This window comes from Piliocolobus tephrosceles, chromosome 5 (assembly GCF_002776525.5).
Source record: "Piliocolobus tephrosceles isolate RC106 chromosome 5, ASM277652v3, whole genome shotgun sequence".
Lineage (NCBI taxonomy): Eukaryota > Metazoa > Chordata > Mammalia > Primates > Cercopithecidae > Piliocolobus > Piliocolobus tephrosceles.
This window is the reverse complement of record NC_045438.1, coordinates 140,673,324-140,700,668: the sequence shown is the minus strand read 5'-3', so window position 1 is coordinate 140,700,668 and position 27,345 is coordinate 140,673,324. Positions and strand designations below refer to the sequence as shown.

General features: G+C 41.1%; 1 protein-coding gene across 3 annotated transcripts in view; it reads right to left on the bottom strand.

Annotated features, from left to right (window-relative positions):
• Positions 1-27,345, bottom strand: part of LOC111525995 — a 63,207-nt gene that overhangs the window by 15,380 nt on the left and 20,482 nt on the right. The window contains exon 3 of one of the 3 annotated variants that reach the window (XM_023191681.3): positions 19,851-22,056. The exons of 1 other annotated variant lie outside the window; for it this stretch is intronic. In XM_023191681.3, coding sequence (XP_023047449.2) covers positions 22,017-22,056 — 40 coding nt within the window. In that variant the 3' untranslated portion in view covers positions 19,851-22,016. Of the gene's footprint in view, positions 1-19,850; positions 22,057-27,345 lie in introns of those variants that run through there. One more of the 3 variants, XM_023191676.3, reaches the window with a different exon arrangement.

The window sequence follows — 27,345 nt, the reverse complement described above, 5'->3', positions numbered from 1 at the left end:
CATCAACATAAACCACCTTTTAATTATATGTTTGGTCCCTCGCTTTGCTTGCATGACTTTTTTTTTTTTTTTTTTTTTAATTATTATTATACTTTAAGTTCTGGGATACATGTGCAGAATGTGCAGGTTTGTTACATAGGTACACATGTGCCATGGTGGTTTGCTGTACCCATCAACCCATCATCTAGGTTTTAAGCCCCGCATGCATTAGGCATTTGTCCTAATGCTCTCCCTCCCCTTGCCCCCAACACTGCAACAGGCCCCAGTGTGTGATGTTCCCCTCACTGTGTCAGTGTGTTCTCATTGTTCAACTCCCAATTATAAGTGAGAACATGTGGTGTTTGGTTTTCTGTTCCTGTGTTAGTTTGCTGAGAATGATGGTTTCCAGCTTCATCCATGTCCCTGAAAAGGACATGAACTCATTCTTTCTTATAGTTGCATAGTATTCCATGGTGTATATGTGCCATATTTTCTTTGTCCAGTCTATCATTGGTGAGCACTGGGGGTGGTTCCAAGTCTTTGCTATTGTAAACAGTGCTGCAATAAATATACGTGTGCATGTGTCTTTATAGTAAGATGATTTATATTTCTTTGGGTATATACCCAGTAATGGTATTGCTGGGTCAAATGGTATTTCTGATTCTAGGTCCTTGAGGAATCACCACACTGTCTTCCACAATGGTTAAACTAATTTATACTCCCACCAACAGTGTAAAAGTGTTCCTATTTCTCCACATCCTCTCCAGCATCTTTCGTTTCCTGACTTTTTAATGATCACCATTCTAACTGGCATGAGATGGTATCTCATGGTGGTTTTGATTTGCATTTCTCTAATGATGAGTGATGTTGAACTTTTTTTCTTATGTTTGTTGGCCATATAAATGTCTTCTTTTGAGGAGTGTCTGTTCACATCCTTCACCCACTTTTTGATGGGGTTGTTTTTTCCTTGTATATTTGTTTAAGTTCCCTCAGATGCTGAATATTAGACCTTTGTTAGATGGATACATTGCAAACATTTTCTCCCATTCTGTACGTTGCCAGTTCACGCTGATGATAGTTTCTTTTGCTATGCAGAAGCTCTTTAATTAGATCCCATTTGCCAATTTTGGCTTTCGTTGCAATTGCTTTTGGAGTTTTCGTCATGAAGTCTTTGAAGTCTCTGCCTATGTCCTGAATGGTATTGCCTAGGTTTTCTTCTAGGGTTTTTATGGTTTTGGGTTTTACACTTAAGTCTTTAATCCATCTTGAGTTAATTTTTGTATAAGGTGTAAGGAAGGGGTCCAGTTCAGTTTTCTGCATATGGCTAGTCAGTTTTCCCAGCACCATTTATGGAATAGGGAATCATTTCCCCATTGCTTGTTTTTGTCAGGTTTATGAAAAATCAGATGGTTGTAGATGTGTGGTGTTATTTCTGAGGTCTCTGTTCTGTTCCATTGGTCTATATGTCTGTTTTACTACAAGTACCATGTTGTTTTCGTTACTGTAGCCTCGTAGTATGTAGTTTGAAGTTAGGTAGGCATGATGCCTCCAGCTTTGTTCTTTTTGTTTAGGATTGTCTTGACTATATGGGCTCTTTTTTGGCTCCATATGAAAGTTAAGGTAGTTTTTTTCCAATTCTGTGATGAAAGTCAATGGTACCTTGATGGGAATAGCATTTAATCTATAAATTACTTTAGGCAGTATGGCCATTTTCACGATATTGATTCTTCCTATCCATGAACATGGAATTTTTTTTCCATTTCCACTTCTAGTTTCTTTGTCCTCTCTTATTTCCTTGAGCAGTGGTTTGTAGTTCTCCTTGAAGACATCCTTCACATCCCTTGTCAGCTGTATTCCTAGGTATTTTACTCTGTTTTTAGCAATTGTGAATGGAAGTTCATTCATGATTTTGCTCTCTGTTATTGGTGTATAGAAATGCTTGTGATTTTTGCCCAATGATTTTGTATCCTGAGACTTTGCTGAAGTTGCTTATCTGCTTAAGGAGTTTTGGGACTGAGATGATGGGGTTTTCTAAATATACAATCATGTCATCTGCAAACAGAGACAATTTGACATCCTCTTTTCCTATTTGAATACCCTTTATTTCTTTCTCTTCCCTGATTGCCCTGACCAGAACTTCTGATACTATGTTGAATAGGAGTGGTGAGAGAGGACATCCTTGCCTTGTGCTGGTTTTCAAGTGAATACTTCCAGCTTTTGCCTATTCAGTATGATACTAGCTATGGGTCTGACATAAATAGCTCTTATTATTTTGAGATATGTTCCATCAATACCTAGCTTATTGAATGTGTTTGTTTGTTTGTTTGTTTTGAGATGAAGTCTCCCTCTGTCACCCAGGCTGGCATGCAGTGGCACAATCTCAGCTCACTGTAACCTCCACCTCCCAGGTTCAAGCAATTCTGCCTCAGCCTCCTGAGTAGCTGGAACTACAGGCGTGCACCACCACGCCAGGCTAATTTTTGTATTTTTAGTAGAGACAGGGTTTCACCGTGTGAGCCAGGATGGTCTCAATCTTCAGACCTCGTGATCCACCCACGTTGCCCTCCCAAAGTGCTGGGATTACGGGCGTCATCCACCATATTGAGTGTTTTCAGCATGAAGGGGTGTTGAATTTTTTTGAAGGCCTTTTCCACATCTATTGAGATAATCATGTGGTTTTTGTCATTGGTTCTGTTTATGTATTGATTACGTTTATTGATTTGTGTATGTTGAGCCAGCCTTGCATCCCAGGGATAAAACTGACTTGATTGTGGTAGATAAGCTTTCTGATGTGCTGTTGGATTTGGTTTGACGGTATTTTATTGAGGATTTTCGCATTGATGATCATCAGGGATATTGACCTGAAATTTTCTTTTTTTGATGTGTCTCTGCCAGGTTTTGGTATCAGGATGATGCTGGCCTCATAAAATGAGTTAGGGATGATTCCCTCTTTTTCTATTGTTTGGAATAGTTTCAGAAAGAATCGGATCATCTCCTCTTTGTACCTCTGGTAGAATTCAGCTGTGAATCCACCTGGTCCTGGGCTTTTTTGGTTGGTAGGCTATTATGCTGCCTCAATTTCAGAACTTGTTATTGGTCTATTCAGGGATTCGACTTCTTCCTGGTTTAGTCTTGGGAGGGTGTATGTGTCCAGGAATTTATCCATTTCTTCTAGATGTTCTAGTTTATTTGCATAAAGATGTTTATAGTATTCTCTGATGGTAGTTTGTATTTCTGTGGTACCAGTGGTGATACTCCCCTCATCATTTTTATTGTGTCTATTTGATTCTTCTCTCTTTTCTTCTTTATTAATCTGGCTGGTGGTCTTTTTTTTTTTTTTTTTAATCTTTTCAAAAAATCAGCTCCTGGATTCATTGATTTTTTGAAGGCTTTTTTGTGTCTCTATCTCCTTCAGTTCTGCTCTGATCTTAGTTATTTCTTGTCTGCTGCTAGCTTTTGAATGTGTTTGCTCTTGCTTCTCTAGTTCTTTTAATTGTGATGTTAGGGTGTTGATTTTAGATCTTTCCCGCTTTCTGATGTGGGCACTTTGTGCTATAAATTTCCCTCTAAACACTGCTTTAGCTGTGTCTCAGAGATTCTGGTATGTTGTCTCTTTGTTCTCAATGGTTTCAAATAACTTATTTATTTCTGCCTTAATTTCGTTATTTACCCAGTAGTCATTCAGGAGCAGGTGGTTCAGTTTCCATGTAGCTGTGTGGTTTTGAATGACTTTCTTTATCCTGAGTTCTAATTTGATTGCACTGTGGTGTGACAGACTGTTATGATTTCTGATCTTTTGCAATTGCTGAGAAGTGTTTTGCTTCCAATTATGTGGTCAATTTTAGAATAAGTGCTATGTGATGCTGAGAAGAATGTATATTCTACTGATTTGGGTTGGAGAGTTCTGTAGATGTCTATTAGGTATGCTTGGTCCAGAGCTGAGTTCAAATCCTGAATATGATTGTTAATTTTCTGTCTCATTGATCTGTCTAATATTGACAGTGGGTTGTTAAAGTCTCCCACTATTATTGTGTGGGAGACTAAGGCTCTTTGTAGGTCTCTAAGGACTTGCTTTATGAATCTGGGTCCTCCTATATTGGGTGCATTTATATTTAGGATAGTTAGCTCTTCTTGTTGCATTGAACCCTTTACCATTATGTAATGCCCTTCTTTGTCTTTTTTGATCTTTGTTGGTTTAAAGTCTGTTTTATCGGAGACTAGGATTGCAACCCCTTTTTTTTTTTTTTTTTTTTTTTTTTGGTTTTTTTTTTTTCTGCTTGGAAAATATTCCTCCATGCCTTTATTTTGAGCCTACATGTGTCTCTGCACATGAGATGAGTCTCCTGAATAAAGCACACCAATGGCTCTTGACTCTTTATCCAATTTGCCAGTCTATGTCTTTTAAATTGGGCATTTAGCCCATTTACATTTAAGGTTAATATTGTTATGTGTGAATTTGATCCTGTCATCATGATGCTAGCTAGTTATTTTGCACATTAGTTGATGCAGTTTCTTCATAGTGTCATTGGTCTTTATATTATGGTGTGTTTTTGCAGTGACTGGTACTGGTTTTTCCTTTCCATATTTAGTGCTTTCTTCAGGAGCTCTTGTAAGGCAGGCCTGGTGGTGACAAAAATCCCTCAGCATTTGCCTGTCTGTAAAGGATTCTATTTTTCTCCTTTGCTTATGAAGCTTAGTTTGGCTGGATATGAAATTCTGGGTTGAAAATTCTTCTTTATAAGAAAGTTGACTATTGGCCCCCACTCTGTTCTGGCTTGTAAGGTTTCTGCAGAGAGATCCACTGTTAGTCTGATGGGCTTCCCGTTGTAGGTAACCTGACCTTTCTCTCTGGCTGCCCTTAACATTTTTTCCTTCATTTCAACCTTGGAGAATCTGATAATTATATGTCTTGGGATTGCTCTTCTTGAGAAGTATCTTAATCATGTTCTCTGTATTTCCTGAAATGGAATAATGGCTTGTCTTACTAGGTTGGAGAAGTCCTCCTGGATGATATTCTGAAATGTGTTTTCCAACTTGGTTCCATTCTGTCTGTCACTTTCAGGTATACCAATCAATCGTAGGTTTAGTCTTTTCACATAGTCCCATATTTCTTGGACGCTTTGTTCATTCCTTTTCATTCTTTTTTCTCTAATCTTGTCTTCATGCTTTATTTCATTAAGTTCATCTTGAATCTCTGATATCCTTCCTTCTGCTTGATCGATTTGGCTATTGATACTTGTAGGCTTCACAAAGTTCTTGTGCTGTGTTTTTCAGCTCCATCAGGTCATTTATGTTCTTCTCTAAACTGGTTATTCTAGTTAGCAGTTCCTGTAACCTTTTATTAAGATTCTTAGCTTGCTTGCATTGGGTTAGAACATGCTCCTTTAGATCAGAGGAGTTTGTTATTATCCACCTTCTGAAGCCTACTTCTGTCAATTCATCAAACTCATTCTCTGTCCAGTTTTGTGCCCTTGCTGGAGAGGTGTTGTGATCATTTGGAGGAGAAGAGGCATTCTGGTTTTGGAATTTTCAGCATTTTGGGGGCTGGTTTTTCCTCATCTTTGTGGATTTATCCACCTTTGATCTTTGATGCTGATGACCTTTGGATGGAGATTTGGGGTAGGTGTCCTTTTTGTTGAAGTTGATGTTATTGCTTTCTGTTTGTTAGTTTTCCTTCTAATAGTCAGGCCCTCTTCTGCAGGTTGGCTGGAGTTTGTTGGAAGTCCATTCCAGATCTGTTTGCCAGAGTGTCACCAGTGGAGGCTGCAGAACAACAAAGATTGCTGCCTGATCCTTCCTCTGGAAGCTTCATTCCAGAGGGGAACCTGCCTGATGCCAGCCAGAGTGCTCCTGTATGAGGTGGCTGTTGACTCCTGCTGGGAGGTGTCTCCAAGTCAGGAGGCATGGGTATCACAGACGCACTTGAGGAGGCAGCCTGTCCTTTATCAGAGCTCGAGTGCTGTGGGAGATCTGCTGCTCTCTTCAGAGCTGGCAGGCAGGAATGTTCAAGTCTGCTGAAGCTGCACCCACAGCTGCCTTCCCTCCAGGTGCTCTGTCCCAGGGAGATGCAAGTTTTATCTATAAGCCCCTGACTGGGGCTGCTGCCTTTCTTTCAGAGATGCCCTGCCCAGTGAAGAGGAATCTAGAAAGGCAATCTGGTCACAGCCGCTTTGCCATGTTGCGGTGAGTTCCACCCAATCCGAACTTGACGGTGGCTTCCTTAATACTGTGAGGGGAAAACCGCCTACTAAAGCTTCAGTAATGGTGGGTGCCCCTCCCCCCACCAAGCTTGATTGTCCCAGGTTGATTCCAGACTGATGTGATGGCAGTGAGAATTTCAAGCCAGTGGTTCTTAGCTTGCTGGGCCCCATGGGAGTGGGACCTGCTGAGCAAAACCACTTGGTTCCCTGGCTTCAGCCCCCTTTCCAGGGAAGTGAATGGTTCGGTCTCCCTGAGGTTTCAGGCAACACTAGGCAACACTGTGAAAAATAATACTCCGGCAGCTAGCTTGGTGTCTGCCCAAACAGCCGCCTGGGTTTTGTGCTTGAAACCCAGGGCCCTGGTGATGTAGGCACATGAGAGAATCTCCTGTTCTGTGGGTTGCAAAAACCATGGGAAAAGCATGGTATCTGGGCCAGATAGCACAGTCCCTCACAGCTTTCCTTGGTTAGGGGAGGGAGGTCCCCTGCCCCTTGCCACTTCCCAGGTGAGGCGATGCCCCACCCTGCTTCTGTTTGCCCTCCATAGGCTGCATCCACGGTCTAACCAGTCCCAATGAGATGAACCGGGTATCTCAGTTGGAAATGCAGAAATAACCACCTTCTGCATTGGACTTGCTGAGAGCTGCAGACTGGAGCTGTTCCTATTAGGCCATCTTGTCAGATCCCTTTGTCATGACTTTTGCTGAGAAAAATGTAAAACTTAATTGGCCTTTTGGAAAGCTTAAATTCTTTCTCTTCACTTTGAGATGTAAACTTGCTAACTTGTTCTCTAAAACTCAGTTAAGGCTTCAGCCTTGTGAAATAGATAAACTTTAACTTCTTCCATTTACAAAGGCACAATCATCCTTTTAAACTAGTGAGTTTTATCTACTTCATGGCAAAAGTTTTAAAATAAAAGCTATAGGCTGGGCGCAGTGGCTCACGCCTGTAATACCATCACTTTGGGAGGCTGAGGTGGGTGGATCATGAGGTCAGGAGATCAAGACCATCCTGGCTAACATGGTGAAACTCATCTCTACTAAAAATACCAAAAAAAGCCGGGCACAGTGATGGATGCCTGTAGTCCCAGCTACTCGAGAGGCTGAGGCAGGAGAATGGCGTGAACCCAGGAGGTGGAGCTTGCAGTGAGCCGAGATCATGCCACTGCACTCCAGCCTGGGTGACAGAGCGAGACTTTGTCTCAAAAAAAGAAAAAATAAATAAAAATAAAATAATTTTTAAAAATGCTATAAAAGTTTTTGTCTCTAATTTTATGTATACCTGTATACCTATCTGTTTGTATATTATCTACTTGGTACCAAGTTGACTTATAAATAACTGAGCACTCATAAATTAATAAGCCCAAATATTTTTCAGGTTCATGGGGCTTTAGTAATCTTCAGTAAATAAAACTAGTTTTAAAGTTGTTGGTAAATTTTCTTTTGTGTTCATATCTCTAGGAAAAACATTGTTGGTAAAGTAAAAATGTCTTCAGAATTGTCAGTATTAAATATAATTCAGACATATTGCTTGGGTCTGCTGGTCAGACAGGTTTAGGCTTAGCTCTACTAAATGTTTTAAGTCATAAAACTGTTCCTTCTGTCATATTCTTCAATACTTGCTCAATTTGTCTGTGAGCATATGTCTTAGAGCCATTAAATTCTGAAATCTAGACAAGTGGCCATGTTAAGGCCTGGGAATATATGTATGATGACAGCACTTGGGCCAATAGCTGCAGGGAAGTACCAAACAAGTATATTCCCTGGCCCAGCTGTATCTCCTGGACATGCTAGGAAGAGTTAGTTTCACCAGACATTCTCTTCACAAATCTATCTTTTGTCCTGGACTCTTCATCTGGTACATAACAATGAAAATTGCTTAAATTGCTTACTCGGGATCAGCACAGTGGCTTACACCTGTAATCCTGGCACTTTGGGAGGCCAAGACAATAGGATCACTTGCTGGCCTGAGCCCCTAGGGAGGGGGTGGCTATAGTCTCCACAGACCAAAAGATGTAGACTTTCCTGCTGCTAGTTCTGAGGAATCCAGGCAGACCAAACGAGTGGGCTTCCCCACCAAGAAGCACACCCCCTCCACCAAGGGACAGTCAAAATGCTTTGTTTAATGGGTCCTGTTCCCCGTTCCACCCAACTGGGTGAGACCCTGCAAGAGGGGTTGTCAGACACCCTATACAGGAGTGTTCCTACTGGTATCAGTTCGGTGCCCCTTGAGGTCAGAGATCCTAGAGGAAGGAGCAGGCACCCATTTTGTGCTCTCCAGCCTCCTCGAGTGACATCTCGCCCTCTGTGTGCTGCACCCACTGTCTAACCAGTCCCAGTGAGATGAACCAGTTACCTCAGGTGGAAAGGCAGAAATCACTCACCTTCTGCATTGGTCTCACTGTAAGCTGCAGTGAACCAGGTGAATAGGGCCTGAAGTGAACCCCCAGCAAACTGCAGCAGCCCTGCAGAACAAGGACCTGACCACTGCAAGAAAAACAAATAGAAAGCAACAACAACAGCTCAACAACAAAGAGAAAACTCCCCACAAAAACCCCATCCAAGGGTCAGCAGCCTCAAAGATTGATACTAGACAAATTTATGAAAATGAGAAAGAATCAATGAAAAAATGCTGAAAACCAAAAAGGCCAGAGTGGTTCTTCTCTTCCAGATGATTGCAATGCCTCTCCAGTAGGGGCACAGAACTGGACAGAGGATGAGATGGACAAATTGACAGAAGTAGGCTTCAGAAGGTGGCTAATAAACTCTGCTGAGCTAAAAGAGCATGTTCTAACCCAATGCAAAGAAGGTAAAAACATGACAAAAAAAATACAGGAGCTGGTAACTAGAATAACCAGTTCAGACAGAAACATAAATGACCTGATGGAGCTCACAGCACAAGAAGTATGTGAAGCATACGCAAGTATCAACAGCCAAATCAACCTAGCAGAAGAAAGGATATCAAAGTTTGAAGACCCTCTTGCTGAAATAAGGCATGCACACAAGATTAGAGAAAAAGAATGAAAAGGAATGAACAAAACTTCCGAGACATATGGGACTATGTAAAAAGATCAAACCTACGATTGATTGGAGTTTCTGAAAAAGATAGGGAGAATGGAACCAAGCTGGAAAACACACTTCAGGATATCATCCAGGAGAACTTCCCCAACCTAGCAAGACAGGCCAACATCCAAATTCAGGAAATACAGAGAACACCACTAAGATACCCGATGAGAAGATCAACCCCAAGACACAAAATCATCAGATTCTCCAAGGTAGAAATGAAGGAAAAAATGTTAAAGGCAGTCAGAGAGAAAGGCAAGGTTATCTACAAAGAGAAGCCCATCACACTAACATCAGACCTCATTCAGGAGGAAGTTGTTCAATTTCCATGTAGTTGTGTGGTTTTGAGTGAGTTTGTTAATCTTGAATTCTAATTTGATTGCAATGTGGTCTGAGAAACTATTATTATTTCAGTTATTTTGCATTTGCTAAAGAGTGTTTTACTTCCAATTATGTGGTTGATTTTAGAATAAGTGCCCTGTGGCACTAAGAAGAATGTATATTCTGTTGATTTTGGGTAGAGAGTTCTGTAGATGTCTCTCAGGTCCACTTGATCCAGAGCTGAGTTCAAGTCCCGAACATCCCTGATTAACATTGATGTGAAAGTGCTCAATAAAATATTGGCAAGCCAGATCCACCAGCACATCAAAAAGGTTATCCACCATGATCAAGTTGGCTTCATCTCTGGGATGCAAGGCTGGTTCAACATACGTAAATCGATAAACATAATCCATCACATAAACAGAACCAATGACAAAAAGCACATGATCATCTCAATAGATGCAGAAAAGGGCTTGGATAAAATTCATCTTTTTCATGTTAAAAACTCTCAATAAACTAGGTAGTGATGGAACATATCTCAAAATAACAAGAGCTATTTATGACAAACTCACAGCCAATAGCATACTAAATGGTCAAAGGTGGAAGCATTCACTTTGAAAACTGGCACAAAACAAGGATGCCTTCTCTCACCACTCCTATTCAACATAGTGTTGAAAGTTCTGGCCAGAAAATCAGGCAAGAGAAAGAAATAAATGGCATTCAAATAAAAAGAGAGGAAGTCAAATTGTCTCTGTTTGCAGATGACATGATTGTATATTTAGAAAACCCCATCATCTCAGCCCCAAAACTCCTTAAGCAGATAAGCAACTTCAGCAAAGTCTCAGGATACAAAATCATTGTGCAAAAATCACAAGCATTCCTATACACCAGTAATAAACAGAGAGCAAAATCATGAATGAACTTCCATTCACAATTGCTAAAAACAGAGTAAAATACCTAGGAATACAGCTGACAAGGGATGTGAAGGATATCTTCAAAGAGAACTATAAACCACTGCTCAAGGAAATAAGAGAGGACACAAAGAAATGAAAAAATTCCATCCTCACAGAAGAAAAGAATCAATATTGTGAAAATGGCCATACTGCCTAAAGTAATTTATAGATTCAATGCTATTCCCATCAAACTACCACTAACATTCTTCACATAATTAGAAAAAAACTACTTTAAATTTAATATAGAACCACAAAAGAGCCCATATAACCAAGACAATCCTAAGCAAAAAGAACAAAGCTGGAGGTATCATGCCTACCTGACTTCAAACTATACACTACAAGGCTACAGTAACCAAAACAATATGGTACTGGTAGTAAAACAGACATATAGACCAATGGAACAGAACAGAGACCTCAGAAATAACACCACACATCTACAACCATCTGATCTTTGACAAACCTGACAAAAACAAGCAATGGGGGAAATGTTTCCCTATTCCATAAATGGTGCTGGGAAAACTGGCTAGCCATATGCAGAAAACTGAACTGGACCCCTTCCTTACACCTTATACAAAAATTAACTCAAGATGGATTAAAGACTTAAGAGTAAAACCCAAAACCATGAAAACCCTAGAAGAAAACCTAGGCAATACCATTCAGGACATAGGCATGAGCAAAGACTTCATTATGAAACTCCAAAAGCAATTGCGACAAAAGTCAAAATTGACAAATGGGATCTAATTAAACTAAAGAGCTTCTGCACAGCAAAAGAAACTATCATCAGTGTGAACAGGCAACGTACAGAATGGGAGAAAATGTTTGCAATCTACCCATCTGACAAAGGTCTAATATCCAGAATCTACAAGGAACTTAAACAAATTTACAAGGAAACAACAACCCCATCAAAAAGTGGGTGAAGGATATGAACAGACACTTCTCAAAAGAAGACATTTATATGGCCAACAAACATAAGAAAAAAAGTTCAACATCACGAATCATTAGAGAAATGCAAATCAAAACTACAATGAAATAGCATTTCATGCCAGTCAAAATGGCGATTATTAAAAAGTCAAGAAACAACAGGCTGGGCACGGTGGCTCAAGCCTGTAATCCCAGCACTTTGGGAGGCCGAGACGGGCGGATCACGAGGTCAGGAGATTGAGACCATGCTGGTTAACACGGTGAAACCCCGTCTCTACTAAAAAAATACAAAAAAACTAGCCGGGCGAGGTGGCGGGCACCTGTAGTCCCAGCTACTCAGGAGGCTGAGGCAGGAGAATGGCGTGAACCCAGAAGGCGGAGCTTGCAGTGAGCTGAGATCCGGCCACTGCACTCCAGCCTGGGCGACAGAGCAAGACTCCATCTCAAAAAAAAAAAAAAAAAAAGAAAAAGAAACAACAGAAGCTGTTGAGGCTGTGGAGAAATAGGAACGCTTTTACACTGTTGGTGGGAATGTAAATTAGTTCAACCACTGTGGAAGACAGTGTGGTGATTCTTCAAATATCTAGAACCAGAAATACTTATTGACCCAGCAATCCCATTACTGGGTATATACCCAAAGGAATATAAATCATTCTACTATAAAGACACAGGCACACGTCTGTTTATTGTAACACTATTCACAATAGCAAAGACATGGAACCAACCCAAATGTCCATCAGTGATAGACTGGATAAGAAAATGTGGCACATATACACCATGGAGTACTATGCAGCCATGAAAAGAAATGAGATCATGTCCTTTATGCAGGGACATGGATGAAACTGGAAGCCATCATCCTCAGCAAACTAACACAGGAACAGAAAAACAAATACTGTGTGTTCTCACTCATAAGTGGGAGTTGAACAGTGAGAACACATGGACACAGGGAGGAGAGCATTACACATGGGGGCTTGTCTGGGGGTGGAGACAAGGGGAGGGATAGCATTTGAACAAATAGCTAATGCATGCAGGCCTAAAACCTAAATGACGAGTTGACAGGTGCCGCAAACCGCCATGACACACATATATCTGTGTAACAAACCTACATGTTCTGCACTTGTATCCCGGAATTTAAAGTAAAATTTTTTAAAAAATGGTTGCTTTAAAGTGAAAGGCTTAAAAAGAATAATAAACTGAATGGATACAGAAATTTGGGAAAAGAGAATAGGAAAAATTGTAAAAGGTTATAAAAAGTGTGGAAAAGGTTATAAAAAGTTCATGGTCAAAGCTAATGAGAATAGATGGATCTGTTTATAAGGTATTATTAAAATTAGGTTTAATATTAACAATACACTGATACAAAGTAGAATTTCATTTTCTTGCTTGAACAATATAATATTAATAAGAGATATAAGACTGGTGTTCATCTTTTGAATAAACTGTTAAAAATTTAAAAAGGAGAGACAGATTCTTGTTTTGAATCTCCTCTCTTTCAAAGAGTAAAGGTTTATGCTTTTTGAAATATTTCAATTATCACTTTTGCTAAATAAATGATTATTATGACTTGTGATCTTATTTTTGATATCAAAGGTTTTAAGACTTTGATATTTGGCATACTTCCCAAAATCAAATTTCAAATTCTAAAATTAACTATTTTCTATAAGGAATGCCTGATAGTCCAAGAGAGACATATTAGGCTTATTTCGCACGTTAAAATCACACAGGAAGCATTGTCAAATAAGAAATGGCATTTAACTTCCATTGACTAGAAGATGTGAGAAAAAACAAAAACAAAAAAAAAACCCAAAACGTTCAGTCACATCTGTATAAATGTGTTATTAACATGTGTTCCAAAATCGTATATTCTTAAATTCTGACGTGTCTTTGTTATCAGTCATAATTATGATTATGGCAAATTTTGTAGGCCACAGAAGTAACTAAATTTTCTTGTTAACTGTGTGTTTAACCATGGCTACTCTAAGCCTTTTGCCATCCCCAGACAATTATTGTCTTTCTTTACTTCTCCAAAAGTGATTTACAATTCGCTACAGTCTAAAATTTTATTTTTCTTCAAGGAAATTCATGGAAAGGACACTGCCAAGTACTCTTGAATGCAGGCCTCCAATGACTTTGGAAATCACACCACTGGACTAACTAAAAACTTCCAGAACTCTTAAAAAAACAAAACAAAACAAAACAAAAACTGATGGATTCATGAAGATTACAAACCCAACATCAAGCAGAACAAGACTAAACAACATGGGCCTAATCTGATAGAGGACTGCAGTGATCTTTTATGACTTTTTGTTTGAAACAATTCTGATTCTTTTTGTTTTGTTTTGTTTTTTAGAGTCAAGAAAAACTTCATTTTTACTTTGAGCCATTTATGGTTACAGTGATTGGGAAAAGTGTACTTTTGTGAGAAAACTGAAATTCCAGGTATGTGGACAGGGATGAAGTGGGGGAGGTTCCTGCCTGCTGACCCGAGCGGGGAGGACTGACGGACTCATCGCTGCAGAACTGGCACTCAAATCCTTTGTTTGGGATGAGACAAGTTGTGAAACAAAACCCCATGCCTAAGTGACCCCATTTACAGACTCCGCGGCGCGCACTGGGGACCTCACACGGCGCGCACCTCTTTGAAGCCTCTGGAAGCTGGGGCGCAAGGCCGGAAGGGGTTCGCAGACGCACTTCCGCCGGCGGCCAGGCAGGGCGCAGAGGAGCTAGTTAGAGCTGGGCTGTAGTGGCCACTCGGCCCAGGTAGTAGGACTGGCGGGAAGAGAGCAGGACGCCGCCGCCCGAGTCTCCCAGCTCAGCCAGGTGCAGGCAGGAGGAGCCCCGTGTTTGCTCATCCCCGCGCTGGAAGCGCCGTCCGGAGACACTGCACGGGGCGGACTGGTGGGCGTCCCGGCCCTCTCACCGCCGGGTTGCCCTAGCCAACCGGAGCCCAGCTCCCCACGCGGCCCAGACGTTTTTCCCCAGAGGTTGCTAAGTCCGACTCTGGTTCACAGATGCCCACCTGGTCGGTCTATGCGGACCACCCTTTTCTCCAACGTGACTGCCGACTACTGGAATTATTTGGGGATCTGTCAGGCCCTGATGGCTTAAGGAACATAGCCAGATCTTGTCGAGTCCGAGGCTCGTTATGGTTGTCCACTGATGATCTGCCATTTCGTTTATGTTACAGAGTAAACAGGGAAGGTGTTTGCAGTCTGGTTGGTTAAGACTGTATTTTGCCTTATGCTTTCAAAGATCTAAACTAGTGGAAGGCAACCTGTAGAACCCGCTTACATGTCCTTTATCTTGAATGATTCCTGAAACAGCCTTTCTCCAAACCTGCTCCAGAAGCCCCTGAATTAATCCTTACAGCCCAGGAAGTGAAGATATCTTTCAGAGATGCCGATTGCGTAACAGAAGTTAAGCACAGAGAAGGCAGTAGAGGGCCTTATTGCGTGGTCGTAAGTTGTGTGCCAAAAAACAGAGAAGTGTCCCTGAGCACCAGGTGTGGACTCCCCTGCCAGCCCCTAGATGACCAGGTCATAGCAATAACGGCAGTCCTTTACTGAGGTCTTACTAAGTGCTAGGCACTGAGTCTAACGCTTTCCAGGCACTGCATCTAATGCTTTTTGTAATTTTTCTAAAACACCCTATATTATCAGGTCTGTGGTTTAATCACATTGTACCAATACTATTTTTTGGCCTTGCAATTGTGCTATGGTTATGTAAGATGTTAATATAATAGGAAACTGGGTGAAGGATATAGGGACTATTCTATACCTTTTTGGAAATTTTCTGTAAGTTTAAAATTAGTTCAAAATAAAAAGTTACAAACAAAATTAGAAGTTTGTTTTTAACAGCGGAAGGGGAATAGAAATTTAGAGAGATGAGGCCACTACACATAAGAGAATGTGATAAGATTCCAGCCCAGGACTTTTGGAATCCTCAGCCCATGCCCTTAACCACTGCCCACCATGTTAATCCTGGGTAACAGACAGGCCCCGCCTAAATCAGTTATTACTTGGAAAATTGGAAACGCCTATACCCACACAGCATAATTTTACTATTCAACTGTCTTTACTAATGTGATACTACTATTGCACTGTCTTTATTAACATGACTTTAGTATTCCAGGACATTATTGCTGTAGGAGATAAAAATTACAAATATTTTTGTTTCAAGAACTTCCCCCTCAAAAAATCTATTTAAATGAACATCACATTCTTCAACTTTAAATAATTAGCGTCCAGACTTTTTGAAAACCTCACCTCAAAACCTTCATCTTTTTTTTTTTTTTTTTTTTTTTTTTTGAGATGGAGTCTTGCTCTGTCGCCCGGGCTGGAGTGCTGTGGCCGGATCTCAGCTCACTGCAAGCTCCGCCTCCCGGGTTTACGCCATTCTCCTGCCTCAGCCTCCGGAGTAGCTGGGACTACAGGCGCCCGCCACCTCGCCCGGCTAGTTTTTTGTATTTTTAGTAGAGACGGGGTTTCACCGTGTTAGCCAGGATGGTCTTGATCTCCTGACCTCGTGATCCGCCCGTCTCGGCCTCCCAAAGTGCTGGGATTACAGGCTTGAGCCACCGCGCCCGGCCAAAACCTTCATCTTAATGAATGTGTCCATCAATCTTAAATTATTGTATCACCATCCTTGCCCAGTCTTAATTCTGCTTTGAAAGATCATCATTAAACCTTTCAAATCTTGTAAATATCCTGACTTTGCCTTCCTCCCTCAGAGATGCTACTAGGACTCTGTCAAGGTAGTGCTTTTTATCACGCACAAGAATAAACTTCATTTTGCCTTACCAACATGCTTTGTTGTTACTTTTGGGAAACAAGCATCCAAAAATTTTCTCAGGACTGTGAAAACTGCTGTTTCTTGATGAACATTCCTTCTATTTGAGAAAAGGTTTGAACTGCTTTACACTTTTATTTTTTCAACTATAGTTTCTGTTACTTTAGGAGTGTGCCTTAACATAACACTTACAGCAGTAATCCTCTTAGCCCACTGGAGCTAGAATGCCCACTGTGTCCCTTTCATGGGTTCCTGAAGAGACAAAGCAGCTCTTTGAAGTAAACAACAAAGAAAGCCTTGCCATGGAGCAGGGATCCAGCCCAAAAAGGAGTAGCCCAAACAAACAGGAGTTATTCTGCCAGCACTTCTGACAGTTCTGATACAAGGAGACTCCTGGGCCCTATGAGGCCTTGAGCCAGCCCTGGATGCTCTGCTGTGAGTGGTTAAGGCCTGAGATGCACACTAAGGAGCAGATGTTAGACTTGGTGCTTGAGCAGTTCCTGGCCATTCTGCCCAAGGAGCTCCTGCCCTGGATGCATGAGCATCATCCAAAGAATGGAGAGGAGGCAGTGGCTTTGCTGGAGGTAAGAAAGGGTCCTATACACTTAGGTAGAACAGCCTGGAGAGGGTATCCAAGCTGGTCCTTTGTGGGATCTCTGGGGATCATGTACACTGTCGCCCCTTCAGATGCCCAAGTGAGCCTGCTAGTCCTCAGGTTTCAGCCCAGGTCCATGTGCAGGAAGTGCTTTCTGTTTTTCTTTTTCTTTTCTTTTTAGTTTTTTTGAGACAGAGTCTCACTTTGTCACCCAGGCTGGAATGTGGTGGCACGATCTTGGCTCACTGCAACCTCCACCTCCCAGGTTCAAGCAATTCTCCTGCCTCAGCCTCCTGAGTAGCTGAGTACAGGTGCATGCCACCATGCCCAACTAATTTTTTTGTACTTTCAGGAGAGATGGGGTTTCGCCATGTTGGTCGGTCTGGTCTTGAACCCCTGACCTCAAATGATCCACCTGCCTCGGCCTCCCAAAGTGCTGGGATTACAGACGTGAGCCACTGCACCCGGTCAGGAAGTGCTTTCTGAGACTTCAGTGCCTCTCAATCCTTCCGTGGAGATCAGCTTAAAAGTGACTCTCAGGACTCTCAACAGCAAAAGGATTGTGGTTAGTGTTGACACTTGGGTCATATGGCTCCCCTGGAGACCTTAGAATCATCCATCATTTGGCAAATATATATTTACTTTTTATGTGCTAGGCACTGTGCAAAGCTCTAGGAATAGTGAACAAAGCAGACATGATCTTTGCTTTCATGGAGACAGTCTTGTGACATAGGTACTAAACACACAAATAAACACACTGTGACAGATTGTATACGGGGAGAGAGGGTAGTCAGGGAACGCCTCTTTGAGGAAGTAATATGGAAGCTGAATCTTAAAGGTGGTGTAGAAATTAGCCAAGTGAATAATAGAAAGGAAAGCATTCCAGACCAAAAGAGCATGTGCAAAAACTGGAGTGGGAAAGAAATTGGTGGGTTTGAGGAATTGAAAGAAAACCAGTGTGACTGGTGCATGGAGGCAGAGCCCCAGAGAAGAGGTGGTCAGGGACCAGGACATGAGAGCTTCGTGGCTCCTGTTAAGAAGAAAGAAAATGTCAGCTACTCAGGAGGCTGAGGAAGGAAGATCGCTTGAGTCTAAGTGTCTGAGACCAACCTGGGCAACACAGCAAGACTCCAGTCCCCCCACCAAAACTTCACTAAATATGTAGCTTTCACAGTGTGTAAAACCTAGCTCTGGTTTCTATGAGGGTCCCTGCCCTAAAGGAGTTGGGTACCAATAAAAAGATTGCCTCATTTGAGGCAATGAATGATTGCCAAATAAGAGATAACAGTTCCGAGAAGGGAGAAATCTGTCTTTTCAGGCCCTGGTGGTAATGTTAGTGGAATGATTGGAATTTGAACTGGATCATAAAGAACTGGTGACATTTCACTGGGCAGACAGTATCAGGAACGATGTTCCTCATACTTACCCCTCTTCTAGCTCTCTGTCCCTGTATTATCTTCTTCTGTCACATTAAGACTTATAGTCATTCATCCCTTTTTTCTTCTCAATGTTTCTTTCCTTCCCTGTCCCATCAGACCCATGGTACATTTCAGATTTTTGCATCAGACCCATGGTACATTTTAGTTTTTTGCAAATATGGCCAACATTTTTCTACCCCACTGCCACATACTCACATGTACACACACACTTCCACCTTGTTGAGCTAGTCTTGTAAAATACCACCTCTGACCAAACCTTCTCCATTGTTCTGCCAACCCAATTCATAGCTATTCTTCAAGATTCAACTCAGTTGTCACCTTCTTTAGGAAGCCTTTCTTGATACCCGCCCACATGTTTGAGTTATATGATGCGTCTTGTGCATACTTCTGTCATAGTATTAGCATACTGTATTACTGCTTCACTTGTCTGAAGTTCCTGTATATCCCCTGCAACTGATATGTAGAAAATGCTCAGTAAAGGTGAATGATGAAGTCTAAGCAGAGGAATACTGTGGAAAAGTACAAACAATGATAAGAGGATGTGAGTGTATCAGTTTGGCTGAGACGGAGTAGCCAATAGAGGAATAATGCTAACAAGGTGGTCTGGAACAAAATTGTAGACAGCCTATTTTTCTTTTCTTCTTGAGATGGGGGTTGATTTGAGCAGTTGGTTTGGCTCTGTGTCCCCACCCAAATCTCATCTCGAATTGTAACCCCATGTGTCCAGGGAGAAACCTGGTGGTAGATGACTGGATCATGGGGGCAACTTCCCCCATGCTGTTCTCGTGATAGTGAGGGAGTTCTCATGAGATCTGATGGTTTTAAAAGTGGCAGTTTTCCCTGTGCACTTTCTCTTTCCTGCCACCTTGTGAAGAAGGTACTTGCTTCTCCCGAACCTTCCGCAATGCTTCTCCTTAACCTTCCGCCATGATTGTAAGTTTCCTGAGGCCTTCCCAGGCAGGCAGAACTGAGTCAATTAAGCCTCTTTTGTTTATAAATTACCCAGTCTCAATCTTTATAGCAGTGTGAAAACTGACTATACAAGCAGGAACTAACATGTGCCCTATAAACTAGAGATAAGCTGTATTGCAGAGGGAGGAGAAAAAGGACCACTTTGAAGACTGTTGCTATAGTTCCAACTCAACATTATGAGGGCCAACAGTAGCATAGTTTCAGGTGGTGGATGGAGAGGGAGTGAGAGATGTAGCTAGATCACTTGTTCTAAAGCTCCTGAGGGTACTGGAAAGAGGACAGAATGGCTCTTTCTGACACCTCTCCTGGCTTCAGTAAGGATCCAGGTATCAGGGTTGGAATCTTCCTGTGTCTGATGGGTGGAAATGATGCTCACTTTCCCAACGGAAATGAAGAACATCATTTTTGGAAATAGTGTCATCTAAAAAATATGAGCTATACTTTCTTCATTATGGTCTTCCTCATTATACCTAGGGAGGACTTTTAATGACTGTAGAATACATCTTACCTATAGGGGTATGTTTGTTCATTCTGGTATATTGTGAAATGCATGTTTTCCAAATTTTCTAGTAATAATAGAAATAGATAGTAATAAATAGCATTATTAGAAAATAAGGTGTTCTACAGGCTAGGGTTTCCCTAAATAACTGAAGCTTGCCATTTGTTGGTCAAACTTTATTATTTAATGGTCATCTTACTGAGATGTATAACATATTCTTGGAGTAGGGTGAACACAAATGATCCTTTTCATGAAGATTTAAATTAATTATAATTAATTAATAAAACTATTGTTCATAATTTAGAAATTTTTATAAATTATGGACATGAGTGCTCACTCTGGCCTGCAAATCACTGCTGCCCTTAGAGGCTCTAGGTAGGTAGGTCTATCAGATTTATCCTAAAATGGTATTAGACTGCCATATTAATAGATAGCAGATGTAGAATTTAAATAGCCTGTCTCCAGAGCCCATGTTCTTAACTCTATAGTAGAGATGGAATGTAAAAATGTGAGAGAGGTGAAGAGTTAGGAAAATGAAATTGGAAAGGTAGGCAGGGCAGTCTCACATCAGAGTGATGTGATTGTGCATCTGGATGACTTTAAAAATTTATCAGTGGCTGGGCCTCACCCTCAGAAACTGATTTTCTTTGGACTACAGTGGGGCCCAGGCATGGGCTTACTTTTTCTTCTTAACTCTCCAGGTGTAGCTAGCGTCGAGAATCCCAGTTCTAGGATCATGAAGGGCTTGTACGCTCAACAGATGAGTTCTTTAATAGTAAATTAAATTTTTTGATAATTTTTATCAATTTCTGAGGTCACCATTCTTGTATACTAACACCTTTCCTCTGGGTTCACTCTTGTTGAAGTCTATCCTTTAAAAATTATTTTAGTGAGGTTCTTTGGGTGGTAGACTGAGCTTTTGCATGTTTGAAAGTTCTCTTATTTTGCCTTTCCTTTGAAATCATGTAGCTGGGATAAAATTCTAAACTGACATTTTTTTTCCTTTAGCATTTTGAAGATACTATTAATACTTTACTCTCTTCTAGCTTCTATTGTTTGCTAGCAAAAAGCTACTAGTAGTCTGCCTTTTTTAAAAAAAAAAAAAAAGATTCCATTTTTTCTCTTTAGTAGCTTTTTAAATTTACTCTTAACTTTTATGCTCTGAGTTTCACTAAGTATGTCCAATACGGTTTTATCTTTATTCAGCTCACTTGGCCTATAAATGCACTTTTGCTCTAATACCCATGTTTTTCTTCAATCTGGGGAATTCTCAGCTATGAGTTCCTTAAATAAGCATCTTTTTTATTCCTTATATTATCATCTGCTGGAGCTTCCAACATGTACTCATTAAAACCACTTACCAATCATCGATTCCACTTAACTGCTTTTTCATGTTTTATGTCTTTGTCTCTCTGTGGTACATTCTAGTGGATTCCTCTTCTACTATCTTCCAGTTTATTCTCCCTTTGACTGTCTTCAGCTTATCCATTCCACTGAAGATTTTATTTCAAAAACTATTACTTCTAAAATTTCTATTCGGTTTTCATAGCAATTATCCTTGTTCTGCTTATTTCGTTTCATAAATTTATGTTTATTTGCCATGGATGGTATGTTATTTATCTTTTTTCCCCATATCTTTAATCTATTAATTTCATCAGGCTGTTTGATGAAAGCAATTTCATCTAGATTGAATTCATCTTCCAGTTGGTGATTTTGTCACCATCTTTCTTAGCATTCAATTCATTCGTTTTGAAATTTCTATTTCTAGGCTCATTTGGAGTTCTGGTCTATTTACTTTCTCTTCTTCTTTGTTTACCAATTCTGTTGTACCTTTACCTGCACCTCCTCCCCCAGAACGAGTTTTATACAGTGATATTTTAGGACTCCTGTTCCATGTGATATCACAAATATCATCAACGTAGTCACAGGCTTCCAGATGGCTTCACATGAGGTTCTTGGTCACAGGGTACTGTCTTGCTCTGTGCATGTTAAGGTACTTGTGTATGTGGGTGCCTGTCTGTTCCACCTAGCCTTTGGCACCATGCAGTGTGATGGTGCCAGTCCTTCCTCTCATGGAGCACTTGTAGTTCTCCAGGTTCCCCTGGTGACAAGACTTCAGTCATTTTGTAAGACCAGGAGCCCAGCAGGCCCAGAGCTTCAGCTATAGCCACCATTCTGTGTTTTTGCTTCCTTTCTGGTACACAGAAATGTTTATCTTGTTGGGTTTTTTTCCTTTTCCTTTTTTTTTTTTTTTTTTAGCACAGATGTGTTTACAGATTTTTAATTTTTATCTATTACTTTTTGTATTTGGAGGTGAAGTATGAACTCTGTGGGGAAAAGAAAGAGAGATCAGCCTGTTACTGTGTCTATATAGAAAGAAGTAGACATAAGAGACTCCATTTTGTTCTGTATTTGAGATGCTGTTAATCTGTAACCCTACCCCCAACCTTGTCCTTGCAAGAGACATGTGCTGTGGTGACTCAAGGTTTAAAGGATTTTGGCCTGTGCAGGGTGTGCTTTGTTAAACAAGTGCCTGAAGGCAGCTTGCTGGTTAAAAGTCATCACCATTCTCTTAATCTCAAGTACCCAGGGACACGTACACTGCCAAATGTGTCAGGGACCTCTGCTTAAGAAAGCTAGGTATTGTCCAAGGTTTCTCTCCATGTGATAGTCTGAAATATGGCCTCGTGGGAAGGGAAAGACCTGATCATCCCCCAGCCTGACACCCGTGAAGGGTCTGTGCTGAGGAGGACTAGTACAAGAGGAAAGAAGGCCTCTCGGCGGTTGTTGACGGTTGAGATAGAGAAAAGAATCTGTCTCCTGCCCGTCCCTGGGCAATGGAACATCTCGGTGTAAAACCCGATTGTATGTTCTGTTTACTGAGAAAGGAGAAAACCGTCTTAGGGCAAAAGGTGGGACTTGCTAGCGCAACGCCGCTCTTTATGCACTAAAAAGGTTTATGAAGATGTTTGCATATGCATATCAAGGCACAACATTTTTCCTTAAACTTATGTCACAGAGATCTTTATTCATATGTCTTACTGCTGACCTTCTCCCTATGATGATTCTATTATCCTGCCACTTCCCTTTTTCTAAGATAGTAAAGGTAATTATCAATAAATACTAAGGGAACTCAGAGACCGGTGCTGGTGTGGGTGGGTCCTCTGTATGCTGAGCACTGGTCCCCTGGGCCCACTTTTTCTTTCTCTATACTTTGTCTCTGTGTCTCATTTCTTTTCTCAAGTCTCTCGTTCCACCTAACGAGAAACACTCACAGGTGTGGAGGGGCAGGCCACCCCTTCAAACTCATTGTGCCATCTTGACTGGAAATACACCATTTTCCTCAACCTCTTTTATTCAGTTACTAATTAAGTTTCTATGTAGTGCTTCTTTTTTATAATAATCCATATATTTTCTTCTGATGCTAATATGGATTTTAGTTACTGTATCTGTAGTAGTCTTTTGGATGCCATCTATGATAGTCACTTTTTTATCAGCTAATGGTTCTAAAAGACTATGTTCTTTTATAAATGTGTATCAGTGCAATTTGCTTTCAGATTCTGCACACAGATATATTTCAGGTAGCTCTATGGTTCGAACCTGTCCCCCAGAGTTCACATGCTGGAAACTAATTCCCCAGTGCAACAGTGTTGAGAGGTGAGATATTTAGGAGGTGACTAGGTTATGAGGGCTCTGCCCTCATGAAAAGATTAATGTCTTTATTGTGGGAGTGGGTTAGTTATCATGGGAGTAGGTTCCTAATAAAAGGATGAGTTTGGTGTGTTTTTTCCTCCAACACCTCTTTCCCCTTTTCTTTCTCTTCCCCTCCATCTTCTGACATAGGATGACACTGCAGGAAGGCCCTCACCAGATGTCAGCATCTTGATCTTGGACCTTCGAGCCTCCAGAAGTCAGGAAATAAATTTCTGTTCTTTATAAATTACCTTGTCTATGTATTCTGTTATAGCAGCATGAAATGGACCAAGACAGGTAGCTGTAACATAAAGTTTTAAAGTACCCAAAGACTTTAAGATAACCTTAAATAGCCACTAACAGTGAGGGGTTTTTAAGCAGTGTGGCAAGCTGGTATGGTGAGATTATTGCAGGCTCTGGTGTAAAACAAGGCCCCCAGAGAAGGTTGATCTCACTCTTGGCAATGTGCTTTCTCAGCTCTGCCTCATCCCTTGTTCCTGCCCTTCACAAAAGTTCCAAGACCCGGATGAGAGTCATTTTCTCAGACATTATTCCTCATCCACGTTCTCGAAGATTTGAATTCACTGTCTCACCATGGCTCCTTCTCTTCTTCATCCGAGTCTGTTTAGTCAACACATTTTAGCACAATGAATCCCACTGCCTCTGCCTAGAGTTAGCTGTGACTTGTCCATGTCCTAGTGCTTCAACTGTCTTCATGATTTGTTTTGATTTTTTTCCATTTAATGTTCCTTATCCACTCAAAACACTGCTTTTCTCTGTGTTCTTCCTATGTAGTTACAAATTCTCCCCTTTACTCTGGGTCCTAAAAATGGGATTAAGTTCAGGCAAATATGCCTTGGGTATGAAAATCTCATGCTTTCAAAAACCATAGATTACTGAGGATATGGCCACATCTCCTGCCCTGGAGAAATGAGGGTATTGAGACCCTGCTCAGAGGAACCTCTCCAGAAAAGATAGGCAGAGGAATTATAGGAACATGGATCCCCTGGGCAAAGACAGATGCAAGTTGAGGGTCTGTTAAAGAAGCTTCTCTCTCTTAGTGACTGTTAGCCGGGGAGTCTGAAATGACCCACAGAATGCAGCTTCAAGCTTGACAGATCCCCAGTGTTCTCTACAAAAAAAGTAGTGAGGTCTTTAGGGACTAAAGCAATTTCTGTTCTATCCCCGTGATAACATCTTGTTTTGTCTAAGGTGCCTAATCTGTTTGTTCTGCACATGGGAAATGGGATACTTCCCTGTGCTCTGATTCCCTGATTTTTTTCGGTATTCCCAGAGGCCTTCAGGGCAACCTGCACAGAACTATTTCATGGCACTCATGGGGTATCTGCCACTGTTGACTTCCTGTCTTTTTATTTTTCTCTACTCAACTTTCAGCCTTTCCTGGTGAACATATTTTTATCTTAGATCTCTTCTGTTGTTTACTGTGCTTGCTCATTGGATCATGATTATCATTCCTCCCTATTTTTCTCCATTCTTTTCTTCAATCATGCCTTCGAAGTTCTGTCCATCCTCTCTTCCATTGCCATCCCCCAATTTCCTCCTCAAATGTTTTAAAACCATTTTGTTGGTATATTTAAGCCATCTACTTCTAGTATATGATTTTAGTTCCTGTATACCCCAGTGACATTTGAATGCTCTACTTTTTATTTCAGATTATGTTATCAGAATCAATAATATAGAACTGATTCAAGGGCAGGAACTTACTGTCGATATAGAATCCCAAGAAAATTTGCCTGGCAAAATCAATGGAAAGGCTTCTGAATGAGGAGAAACCCAAGAACATGAAGGACGGACAGAAATATATCAGACAGCCGAGTGCAGTGGCTTGTAATCCCACCACTCCAGGCAGAGATGGGCGGATCACCTGAGGTCAGGAGTTTGAGACTAGCCTGGCCAACATAGTGAAACCCCATCTCTACTAAAAATACAAAAATTAGCCAGGTGTGGTGGTGCAAGCCTGTAATCCTAGCTACTTGGGAGGCTGAGAGGAGAATCACTTGAACCTGGGAGCTGGAGGTTGTAGTGAACTGAGATCGCACCACTGCACTCCAGCCTGGGCGACATAGCGAGACTCCGTCTTAAAAAAAAAAAAGCAAAGAAGTATATCAGAGAAACACAATCAACTGAGAGAAAATATAAGTGTGATGAATGTGGGAAAACATTCACTCAAAACTCAAGCCTCATTAGACATAAAAGAATCTGTACCAGTAAGACACCCTGTTCATGTATGTAATGTATGTATCAAAACTTTTACTCAGAGCTCACAACTTACTGACCATCAGTAAATTTTAGTTTAGCCAAATAAAACCCTATCAGTGTGATGAGTCTGAAAGTCTTTTATTACAGTTCATATCTTATTCAGCATTGAAGGACCCACACAGGAGAAACATTTCCAATGTAGTGAGTGTGGGGAAGTTTTTCATGACAGCTCAGATGTTATTTGATACCAGAGAACTCACACGGAAGAGAAACCATACCAGTGTAATGATTGTGGGAAATCCTCTCTGAGCTCATATCTGAGACATCAGAGTTCATACTGAAGAGAAGCCATAGCAGTGTAGTGAGTGAGGGAAAAGCTTTAGCTAGTGCTTGGGCCTCTTCTGTCACAAGAAAATCCACAGTGGAGAGAAACCATATGAATGTGACACGCATGGAAAGGCCTTCAGATACAGTTCAGCTCTTGTTGGACACCAGTGAATCCATGGTGGAGAGAAGCCCTATGAGTGTGATGCGTGTGGGAAAGCTTTCAGTAACAGCTCACATCTTTTGGGACACTGAAGAACTCACACTGGAGAAAAGCCCTGCAAATGTGGTGCATATGGAAAACCTTTCCAGCGGAGCTTACACCTCATTTTACATCAGCAAATCCACACTGAAAAGAAGCCCCGGTGATGTCAAGCATGGTGCAACATTGTTCATCTACGCTTATTCCTGTGGAACATCAAAAAAGCCCAACTAGAAAAAGATGCTACCAATACAATCTTGTAGGGAACTCTGCAATCACTATTGCAATTTCAGCAGTCATTTAAAAATATAGCCAGGCATGGTGGCTCAGGCGTGTAATCCCAGTAGTTTGGGAGGTAAAGGTGGGGGATCACTTGAGACAAGGAGTTCAAGACCAGCCTGGGCAACATAGAAAAATTACATATAACAAAAAATTACATACAACATACAACAAATTTAAAAATTAGGTGGACATAGTGGTGCATGCCTATAGTTCCAGCTACTCAGGAGTCTGAGGCAGGAGGACTGCTTGAGCTCAGGAGTTCAAGGCCACAATGAGTTATAGTTACACCACCATACTCCAGCATGAACAACAGAGCAAGACTCTGTCCCAGAAAAAAGGAAAGAAAATACATGTGAAGGCTGAAATGGGCAAGCACCTGCAGGCTTGCTAAACAAGGCTTTCTGATTCTCTGCCATTAGGCACATCACCTGATAAACTGGGACTCTGCAGGGGCTTATTCCATACTCTCAAAATGTCTCTAAAGCAAGTGGCTCAGGAAATCTAAAAATTCTATTAGACATATATTGGAGGTTTTAGCAATTACTACTGTTCTCTTTCCCCTTCCCTTTTTCTCCTCTTCTATTTGCTTTCTTTGAAGTTGGAGTAATAATCTTCTCTAGAGTGTGAAATTAGAACATCTGATCTACATAAAAAAGCCCTGTATTTTTTTAACTTGATAAAATACTATAGCTTTTTACTTACTTACCCTAAAAGCATTGTGAAATACAAAAGCCATTTTGTAATATTAGAGTGAATTATTATTTACACAGGTAGGATGGTTCAGTGAGGGTAAAACAAGATACATCATACAAATTCCCAGTAACCTTTCACATCTTATAGAAGGCAAACAGTCCAAATGGGCTGTATTTGGCCTGCACAGGCATTTCCCCCCAAT